Source organism: Pinus tabuliformis, chromosome 3_2, assembly GCF_031772625.1.
Source record: "Pinus tabuliformis cultivar Carrire ecotype Pingquan chromosome 3_2, CPIR1, whole genome shotgun sequence".
Classification (NCBI taxonomy): Eukaryota; Viridiplantae; Streptophyta; class Pinopsida; order Pinales; family Pinaceae; genus Pinus; species Pinus tabuliformis.
Genome location: NC_142302.1, coordinates 1,043,678,306 through 1,043,689,682, shown reverse-complemented (window position 1 = coordinate 1,043,689,682; position 11,377 = coordinate 1,043,678,306). Strand labels below are relative to the sequence as shown.

General features: G+C 43.4%; 1 protein-coding gene across 1 annotated transcript; it reads left to right on the top strand.

Moving 5' to 3' along the window:
- The first annotated feature begins 7,710 nt into the window (after positions 1-7,710).
- Positions 7,711-9,042, top strand: LOC149184164 (uncharacterized). The gene has a single exon (XM_089415249.1). It carries the CDS (start codon positions 7,711-7,713, stop codon positions 9,040-9,042), a length of 1,332 nt encoding a protein of 443 aa, XP_089271375.1.
- Positions 9,043-11,377: the final 2,335 nt, after the last annotated feature.

Here is an 11,377-nt window from a genome sequence, read left to right as displayed (position 1 = left end):
GACTGCCTGGTTCATTTCCATAGCACGGGCTACCACGTGCTTCATAATCCAATAATGTTGGATCGACTTATTAAACAGAGAATTGCGGCTCCTGGTATTTCCTGGATCTGGTACTAAATCCTCCCATTCACCCCAAGGAATCTCCTTGTTCGAGCTGATGGATCTCAGCTCCTGTTCCCACCCATTTATCTGTTCCCGGATTTCGGGGGAATTCCCGGCCATGTAAGCATTTATCATATACATTCTTTGCTCGACCTCTGGTTTCCTTCCTCGCCGCTTCAGGTTACTACTCAATCCTTCTTCCTAGGTCCGAACTTGTTTCTCTTTCTTTGGAGCCATCTTGCTATTTGCCTGGAACTTGTTCTTGATTGTGTCTTGCCTACCTTTCAAGACAAGAGACCACAAGTCAATAAATATGTTGAGAATTTCTACTTCAACCCACTCACTTACCTCCCTTGAATTAATCTAGTGATCCCAAGTTTGCTTTTGATAAGAGGTCCTTGGCCACTCCGTGACCTGCCTTGCAAGTTGGCCCCTTACCTTCTCTCCACTCTATGCTTCTCTGTACTTCCCTGGATGCCCATCTTGTTGGTTTTCCATGTAATTAGCCATAATAACTCTTCTCCCTGACTGTCGGGGGAAACTGCTTTCCCACCTTTTTTCCGGTGGATTTCTACTCTTGGCCTTCCTTGAATTGCCTATATAACAGATAGGGTTATGGTTCCTGTGGTCAGCAGGAATCCCTACTTTTCCCGACTTAGCCTCCCCATCTTGCAGCCTTTCCTGGGCTTGGATTTTCCTTCCTCAGAGATCCGTAGTTCTTTCTTCCCGGGACACCATCATATTTGGTGGAGTAAAGACATTTCTTCCCATATCTGGGAATGCCTATTACCTGCCTACGTCTGCCTTTTGACTTTGTTTTCATGGACATCTCTGATAAATAACAGAAATTCCTATTACTATCTATCTTAAGAGTAGTAGAATAGGAGAATGAATATACATACCACCTTTCCTCGTCGGTATCAGAGCTTTGGTCTGAACTCTGTGCCTTGTTACCACCTTTCGTCATTCCCTCCTGCTTCGTGCTCTGCTACATGTAAAATCCTAATGCCACCTCAATACCTTGTTTGTATAATCCCCTCCATCCTTCCATCCTTACCGCCACCTGTCCTTTTCCTTTCCCTGCTCTCATCCCCGCATCCCTTCCTTGGGATTTGTCTCTACCTGTCTGACTGCCTTTACTCGTCATAACTACTACATTCTCTCGGTTGCTCCTGCCGTACCTTTTCTGTACTACCATTGCCACTTGCCAGCTCTTCGCGGCCCCTTGTCCCAACTCCCCACGCTCGCTCCAAATCCTTTCTTAATGGCATCTCAGTTCTCTCTTCTGCCCCATCAAGTGACCCTACCCTTCCCTGCCCCGTTAGCTGCCCTGCTCCATCACTTGCATGCCCCTATCCTTTCTGTCACCACCTGCTATGATCTTTCCTCGCATCTGCCACTTACTAACTTTTCCTGGCCATTCTCCTTGGAATTGCCATTGCCACCCTTATCAACGTCGAGAAGTTTCTGCAATTGCTATCTCTCCTCCAGGAGCAAAAGCTCCATTCCTCTACTGTCTATCAACTTTCCCCTATTCCGGTTTCCCCAGTTCGCTAACTAGCCTGCTGGTTGATTGCATGAGCGTCTATGATGGGTGGGGATCAGATAGTCTATTCTGGTAATTAGTTTCCCTATTTCATTGATGAGCCACGTTGTTCGCCAACTCCTACTTATTTTTTCCACTAGTTTTTTCTATTGCAGCTGCTTTACCATATCCACCACCAGTTTTGGGTCTCCTTCAATTTGTAAGCTCAGAAAATTTTCCTACATCTCAATTTCAAGGCTGCGCTTCAGCGCGTGTAGTTTCGCTGTGTTATTAGTCGCCTCTCCACATTCCATCGAGACTTGCACACAATCTGGAATAATGCCTTTCTCTGGGTTTGTTCAGTTGTCTCCTTTGCCGGTTTCAACAGTACCTTATTCAAGACTAAGGCCTCTCTTGTTTATGGTGCATTCTCTACCTCTTGGGGTGGTGCCTCCACTTCCTCTGTTTGAGCAACATATGCTCCTCTTTGTCCAGCATGTTCACCTTCACGGCACTCAAAGGACCTGTGCCCCCACTTGTGGCACTTGTAACACTGGTAGGCAGCTCCTCTGCCTCTACCATTACCCCTTCCTCTCTGGTATGGCCTTCCTCCCCTAGTGCTACCTTCCTTTTCTGTTGTCCCTGAGGTCTTTGAACTGCTGCCCTCTTCACTGTTGTTGGCAGTCCTTCCTCTACCAAAGGATTGTCCTTTCCCTCTGCCAGTTCCACATCCTCTTCTAGCATTCTGCTTCCTTGCAATCTTTTCTTCTGCCCTTAAGGCATTCTAGTATGCTTCCTCTATAGTTTTTGGAGAAATAATACTTATCTCGTCTAATATTTCCAGCCTTAGGCCATTCACAAACCTTGTTGTTTTTTCTGGGGTGTCTTCAATGTAACCAGCTCTCAGATTCACCTGATAAAATTCTTTGGTATATTCTTTCACCGTCATTCCTCTCTACTTCAAATTCTGCACCTACCAATACAGAGCAATCTGGTAATCTTTGGGCAAAAACTTACCCTTCATCTTGGCGACCATTCTGGTCCACTTTTTAATAGGTAACTTATTTGATCTTCTCCTCTCTGCTTGGACATTGTCCCACCATAAGGCCGCGTGTCCTTTTAACTTGGTGGCAGCGAATTTAACTTTCCTATCTTCGTTGATCTCCTCACATTCAAAGTATTTGTCTAACTCACTAATCTAGTCCAACAACACTTCTGTGGACAAACTACCATCATAGTTTGAAATCTCAGGCTTTGGCTTACTACTAGCCAATAAAACTGACCTTAACAATATGATTTCAGGTCCTTCCTCATCTGATCCATCTGTCGTAACTGCAGCTTCTTCATCACTGTCATCTCCTCCTTCAGGATCCCTTCTTCTACCTGCTTCTACGGCTGCCAAACAAGCATTCAGGATCCTAATCTCTTCCCTCAATCCTTCATCTACTACCCTTCGAATAGCTCTGCCACGACCTCTTCTTCCGACTTCCATTTTGTAAAAAAAAAAAAAAAATTATCTCCAACCTGCTCTGATACCAAAATTTGATGGGACCAGCCCTGAACACCTACAGTTTAATTATTAAATGTTGATTGTATTTTTGATAGCTGTGTGGTTGGTTGACTTAATGGCATGGTACTGTGTTTTAATTGTTTTGAGGACAAGTGTCCTGGTCTTGGGGCTCGCTCCTCCCACCTCTTACTATGCCCACAAAACCCTAAACTTGGTCATTTCGACATTGTTTCACTCTGCTGCTCCACGAGGTGAGGTCTCTGGTTCTGGTTCGGGTTGTTTCACAAGGGTTTCACTTCGCCGGTTCTGGGCATGAACTCCCGTGAGGGTTTCCACCTGCATGCGTTGGCGATGCTTCCTATTCTGAGTGCAATGTCGAGGTTCCGGGTCTGGAACCCCTGGTCTCGGTCTCTGATCTCAGTCTTGTTCAGCCCTGGTTATGATTTTGGTTGTGGGCTTTTGTTGTTTTCTAGCTTCGTTTATGTTGTTGTTCTCACTGTGCTTGCTCCGCTATTTGATTATCTGCTTGGCATTTGTCACAGGTCATGGTTGCGGGGTGGCTCGACTCTCAGCTCTCTTTCAACGTTCAACCAGAGGTGAGTTTACTTTCTTTGCTATTCGTTTCCACCTCGTTTTCTTCTGTCACTAACTGTGTTTGCTCCTTGTGGGCAGTGAGCACTCTGCAGCCATGACCTTGGAGTGTGGCTTCCTCCCTAGTGCGCACGGGCTCGGCTCCTACGGTAAGTCTCTCCGGTAACCCTTACTTCTGTTTGCAGTTCTTGTTTTTGTGGTCCTATTTGTTGGCTCTAATGGCCTGTTGGTTGGCCATGCAGGTATGCGGCTGGGCTCTCCATTCACTAGCCTCGTACCCTGACTCCTACGCTCTTAACAGGTAGGGTCGCTCCTTATTATTCCTCTGTCTGTCTGTCCGAGGTGTTAGCTGTTGGTGGTGTTCTATGGGTCTGTAGTTAAGGGTCTAGCTTCGGCCTTGGTGTGTCTTGGCCTTACTGTGGCTTCGGCCTCACTGTATATTTATGCTTCCGGCTATTTAACTTATGAATTGTAAGGTTATGGTCCTATGGTGACCTCGCAGTTATTCTTGGCACTGTCAACTCTATTCTCATGGTTTGTTTGTAACTGGAAACTGTATCTTGGACTGTTGATATTCAATTTTGATATATATGTATATACAGTGATTTCTGTTGACAATTAAATAGTATAAAGGAATTTATATGAGTTCTGTTTGGTACCTGTAACTATGCGTTCATTCCTTCGACAATGATTTATTTGATTTGTCTGCAAGTTCGCGCCTTTGTTTGTCGGAATTTGTCTGCGTACTCTGTTTGCTCCTGTATTAGCTAATCATTCCCTGTCTTCGTTATAAAATAAATCAATGGTCTTGTTAAGTTAGAAAGGAAATATTCAAGCTGTAGTATATGGATTCAGATTGTCAAAACAATTTCTCGCTTGTTTCTATTCAATGCTATGATGGTCAAAGATTACAGTAATTGTTTCCTTCCTCTGTTTTGTAAAGATTCATTGTACAGTTATTAAACTGTCAGTAGTTACATTTAGTTATTCTTTGACAACTGTTCTTTCTTAACTGTAGTCTAAAAGTAAATTTTAAATAAAAATATAAAAAAAACGTAAACAAAAACTAACAGTGAGCTGAGACAGCCATTCCTAAAAATTTAAATGAAAATAAAAACTAACTGAAACTCAATATGTTTACAAAGACAAACTCAACAGCCACAACCTCCCTAAATTGAATGCTCCTACATCACCCACTTTTCCTATCAATATTACTTTATATCTTTGGATACAAATACAAATATAAATATATTTTTAATTACTTCACATATTACATATAAACAAAATATACAAATTTTAGCCGCCCTATGGAAACGCTTTTTAACGTGCCGAAGAGTTTCTCTGGGATGGTTGTTTATTTCTTTTAACTCTTACGCTACATATAAAGTCAAACATCACTTGGTACAACTGATCAAAGTTGACCACCCTGCCTTTTGCTTAAAAGCTATTCTTTATTATCATATGGGACATGACATGTCCCCTCTAGTGGCTCCACCATATTGGAGTTCACACTTATAATACTGAACATTTCGATGCAATCGGAAAAGCAAACATTCCTCGTAGGTTCCAGGAATAAAAGTTGAAATATTCTATCCATATTAATATATGGTAGGTTCATTTTATTAATTTCATTATTATTATCATTATTATTATTCATTTTATTAGGGATATGGGTTAGATTAAGGATATGGATTTTCATAAATGAAGGGATAAAATTATTTTCAATCCTTATTTGTGATAATGGATATAATGATGGGATGGATTCCACTTATTTGATATTATTTTGATGAATTTTAAATTTTTTATGGTGATAATATGAATCTCTTTTTATTATTAAGTGAAAATATGTTTTTTATTAAAAATTAAGGATATGGACTTTAGTAAGTGAAGGGATAAATTTACATTCAACCTTTTTATGATAATTGATTTGGGATATAGACTTTCATTTATGTGAATGGATAGGATGGGAAGGGGAATTTATGTAATTTATTTATTTAGCTTAAAATATTGTAAACCATAATATGATTTTGTTAATTAAATTATTTTTCATAATTTTAATAATATGATTTTGTTAATTAAATTATTTTTTATAATTCTTATTATATGTTAGAAAAAATAATTTTAAAAATAACTTTAACATTAGTTTAATAAAATCATACTTGGCGGAGATGTCCCAAGGGATTTATTATTTTTATTTCATTAACTTAATAGTAATTTGAAATCGATGTGCATAAGTTGGACAATGTTCAAGGGAGTAGTGGCGCGCCTTTGCTCTGCTCTGCAACCTAGGGTTTCTGCACATCCCTGCAACGGAGCAGTTTGACCATCTCTGTCGCCGCCCTCCGTTCGCCCTCCTCACTGTAGCAGAAGACTGCCGACATAGTCAGATCGGCAATGGAGTACCCTCAGGGGGGGGCTTCAAAGCCTCCCCGTCATCCGAAAAGGAGCCGCCATCGAAGAACACGACAAAGCCAATGGGTCCAGAATATGAAGACTCGAATAATAGAGATACCCCTATGCAAGAGACGACAAAAGCCTCTACAGAACAGTCAGACAAATGCAGTGAAGAACAAGAAGAAAAGCAAGGGCAACAGATACCGCCCAAAGTCACCTCAGCGACATGCAAACCCATAGCAGCTGAAAGACCCAAAATAGAACTTCCCAGCCATAGAATCAATGAACACATCCAGTACATGAGGGACCATGCGCTCATTGGAAAATTTATTGGATTTTGGCCGACTGAAAAAGCTCTGCAAGGATGGATCTCTGCCAAATGGAAACCCAAGGGACATGTCACCCTGCAGCTAGGACCAAAAGGGTTCTTCACGGCAATATTCATCTGCATCGAAGATCGGAACAGGGTCATGGATGAAGGTCCCTACTTCTTCAACTCAGCTGGTTTGTACTTAAGGTCCTGGGTAGAGAGATTTAACCCTGACAAGGAGGATCTCAGCTGGGCACCAGTATGGATAAGGATGTACTCGCTCCCATCGGAATATTGGGACGAAGAATCGCTAAGAGAAATAGGCAAGGGGCTGGGGGAGTTTATAAAAATCGTTGAAGAAACGAAGCTGCGTAGATACACATCATATGCTCGTATTTGTGTCTTCATGCGCCTGGATCAAGCCCTCCCGGATTCGGTAAGTCTCTTCCATGATGACTATGAATGGATACAGCCTTTGGATTTTGAACATGTTCCCTTTCGTTGTCGTAAGTGTCATGCCCACGGGCATCTATTCCGAGATTGTCCTCTAAATGCCAAGCCCCAAGCCGCTGACCCCTCAGACAAATCGGCTCAGGATGGCTTCACCAAAGTTGTCCATCGCAAGAGATCGCACAAAAGACCTACCACTGGGAAGAAGCCCCAGCAGAACGCAGCCTCCATTCCCTCTACAAGCAACAGCTTTGAGGTTCTTGCCAAATCTTCTGAAGATAATCCTCAGATCTCTCAGCCAAACCTTCCGTTGATCATCCCATCCTCATCCCACCCGCCTTTTGGTTCCTCTCCCAAACCCCTGCCCCGAAAAGAGAATCCTAGAACTCCTGAGGCAGCCCGCAAGGATCCTGATCGAAAACTTATTGAGATGGATGTTGACGGACTCCCCGACCAACTTCTGCCCCTAGCTCTCACCTCCGCAGAAAGCAGTCAGACGCAACACATGGATGAAGAACCGGAAAGCATAGATCTGCGAGGACTTGACATCTTCGAGCTTGAGCAAGCTTGTAAAAAGAAAGACTACGACAAGATTCAAGAGCACCAGCTCAGTACACTGGAAGTCATTATCTCAAGGGCTTACCAGCAACATCAACTGGGCATACAGCCAGGTAGTCAGTGGGATGGAAGCTTCCTTCCTAAAGACTCCAAAAAACGCGGAAGAAAGACGGATCTTCAAAGAACTATAGCAATAGGGAAAATCCTGGTAGACTCAGGCAGATATGCTAAGCTGACTAAGTATTACAAATCCACCACCAATAGTGAACCATGAAGCTCACCTCATGGAACATAAGAGGGCTCAACAGCCCCGGGAAACTCAGGATGATAAAAAACATGATAAAACAAGAGCAGCCCCAAATTTTCTTCTTGCAGGAAACGAAATGCAATAGCAACACTCTGGGCAACATTCTTTCTAGAGCATGGCCGGGTTGTCACTCGGTAGCGGTGGATGCTTCGGGGGCCTCCAGAGGACTGGCTATTGCTTGGAACACACAAGCTATAACGCTTTCAGATTTTCATGCTTCCCATCACATCATTCAGGCTACTTTTCATATAATTGGCACCAACATTCATGGTCATCTTACAAATGTTTACTTCCCACAGGAGACAGGGAAAAAAATTGCTCTTCTAGATACAATACAAGCGCTTAATCTCAATAGAAACCATCCACTGTGGATCATTGGCGGCGATTTTAACATGATCACCAAATTGGAGGAAAAGCGGGGAGGACGCGCTAAGCTAGACCTGGAAAATAGCCACTTTAAAGAATTCATCCAAAATAATCTGCTAATTGATCTGCAATTTTGCAACGGAATGCACACATGGAGCAATCGCAGGGCGGGCAAACATCAAATTGCTTCCAAACTAGACAGATATCTCATCTCTGACAACGTTGTGCATCTGGGGGGCGACATCACGGCATCAATTCTTCCATTTGCAGGCTCTGACCATTGGCCTATCGCCATCCAATGGCAAAGACCAGGAAACTCGATCAGGCGTCCATTCCGATTCGAAGCGTTCTGGCTCACACACCCCGCTTTCAAAGACTTCATCAATTCAACTTGGAACAATTTCCCTGCGCCTGAAGGTTCAAAAATGTTCCAGTTTCAACAGAAACTCAAATTCCTGAAATCCCGAATCAAACAATGGAATCAAGAGATTTTCGGCAACATATTCCAGGCTCAACAAGATCTTAACAAAGATATGAAAGATCTCCAACAACAAATTATAACAGAGGGATACAAGGAAGGGATTTTGGAGCAAGAGAAGCACATTCACAATCAACTGGAGGAGAGAAGACGGCAGGAAGAAATCCTCTGGAAGCAAAAATCAAGGATTAGATGGCTGAAAGAAGGAGAAAGGAACACCAAATACTTCCATAGAACAACAATTCAAAGAAGAATGCACAATACCATCTCTTTCATTCAAAAACCAGGAGGGGAAAGAGTGGAAAACCATGCAGAGATCGAACAGGAGTTCATCAATCACTTCCAGGAAGTCCATCAGGAACCCCAGATTGATAGACATCCTGCCATAGAAAGGATCACTCAAAACATGCCGAAAATTGTCACAGAAGAACACAACCAACTCCTTCTGTGACCAGTCATGCCTCAAGAGGTGGACATGGCCATGAAACAGCTCAAGGAGGGCAAAGCCCCTGGTCCGGATGGATTCACCACTACTTTCTTCCACACCTTCTGGGACCTCATAAAAGAAGAAGTATGGCAAGTGGTGGAGGAGTTGCGGTCCTTTCATTGGCTTTTGCCTTCCCTAAACTCAACTTTCATTGCCCTCATACCGAAAGAAGAGAACATCAGTACTCCGGATAAATTTCGACCAATTGCGCTTTGCAATGTCATTTACAAGGTGATATCTAAAGTCATTGCCAACAGGTTGAAGCCGCTTCTGCCCTTGCTCATATCCCCTTAACAAGCTGGATACATAGAAGGAAGAAAAATCTTGGATGGCATCATTCTCACGCATGAAATCATACACTCCCTCAAGCATTCCAAACAGGCATGTATGATTCTTAAGATTGATCTTTCCAAAGCCTTTGATAAGTTGAGTTGGTCTTACATTCAAGAAATGTTAACTGCCTTTGGTTTCTCCCCAACATGGACTCGTTGGATTCTGAGTTTAATCTCATCTACTTTCTTCTCCATACTCATAAATGGCATTCCCTCTCGTCCTTTCAGTCCCTCCAGAGGCATTAGACAGGGGGACCCCCTCTCCCCTTTTCTATTTGTTCTGATGGCAGAAGGTTTGGGACGCCATATCAAGCAAGCCCTCATCTCCCAGTGCCTCAAAGGTTTATCCATTCACAACTCTTCAGCCATTACTCATCAACAGTTCGTTGATGACAACATGCTTTTTGGGTACCCCTCTGTTCAGGAAGCCTCCCTTTACAAATCCCTTCTGAATGACTTCTCTGAAGCTTCAGGAATGAGTGTAAACACGGCCAAATCGCAAATTTTCTTCTATCACACTCCCCCTGTCACTCAATTTTCCATTGCTCGTATCCTGGGCTTCTCCATAGCCTCCCTTCCTTCCAAATACCTTGGAGCCCCCCTCACAGACTCTGCCATCAAGCACGCCTCTTGGCGTATGCTCCTTGAAAAACTTGAATCTCGCCTCTCCTTATGGACGCATAGAACCTTGAACATTGCCAGTAGATTAGTGCTCATCAAAGTGGTGCTTCAGGCAATGCCTCTCTACCTCTTCTCAATCTTGGCAGCGCCTAAATGCATCCTCAAAAAAATCAAAGCTCTACAACGCAATTTTCTCTGGGGCGCAACAGGTACAAATCGCAAATGGGCCTTGGTAAAATGGACCACTGTATGCAAGCCAAAAGAACAAGGGGGAATAGGGCTGCGAGACCCCAGTCAAAGCAACGCAATCATGGGCACAAAAATATGGTGGCAATGGCTCTCTGATCCCACTAAGCCATGGGCAGCAATATGGACAGCGAAATATGCCAACCATAGACCATCAGAGGAGCTCATAAGATTCATTCTGAATGACAAAGGATCACTAATATGGAACGCTGCGAAACAACATTATCTGCTGATCCAACAACACAGTTTTTGGGAAATAAAAAATGGCAGCACTGCCAGATTCTGGACGGATGCCTGGAACCAACTTCCAAAGCTTAGCGGCCTCCTTAGTCAGCCTCCTAGCCAAGATTGGGAAGAGCAGCAAAAGGAAACCGTCAAGCAACAGTGGAATCCGGAGACAGAACAGGGATACAGACAATGGAAGTGGATTGACAGGCTGATCAGGAACGCAGATGACCAGACTAAGGAGGTCTTGGAAAGGGAGCTACTAAATCGACGCATCAGACCTTCAGAAGGCAGGGATATATTAAGATGGGGATATACCCCCAGAGGCACATTTACCACCAAAGAGGCTTACAACATTGTGAGCAAAGACACAGCGCCTCTGGATCCGATCTGGGACAGAATATGGACACAGGGTACTTGGCCCAAAGTTTCTCTCTTCCTCTGGCTTGTTGGGCACAGGAAAATACTCACATGGGACAATCTCAGGAAAAAAACTATCATGGGCCCTCTAGGTGTCCCAATTGTAATTCTCAGGAGGAAACGCTACAACATCTCCTGGACTCTTGCACTCTTGCCAATCAAATGTGGGAGAAAGCTAGCTTCCGATGCCAAAAAAGATGCAGAGGATCTGAAGATATCATCCATTCCATTCGTCATTGGCCTCAGCATCCATATAAAAGCAAGCTTCTTAACCACCTATGGAGTTTGATTCCCGGCCTCCTTCTATGGACAATTTGGAAAGAATGGAACAAACACATATTCAAAGATCAAAGCACTCCTTCAGAAATCCTCTGGAGCAACTTCTGCATCAATCTTAAAGAGACCTTGGCGCTCCAAACTTGGACCCCGGATGATTTCCCCTCCAATGCAAAAGA

What these genes read in the sequence shown, in the direction of transcription:
- LOC149184164 (XM_089415249.1), top strand. Translation starts at nt 7,711, where the DNA reads ATGAAGCTCACCTCATGGAACATAAGAGGGCTCAACAGCCCCGGGAAA.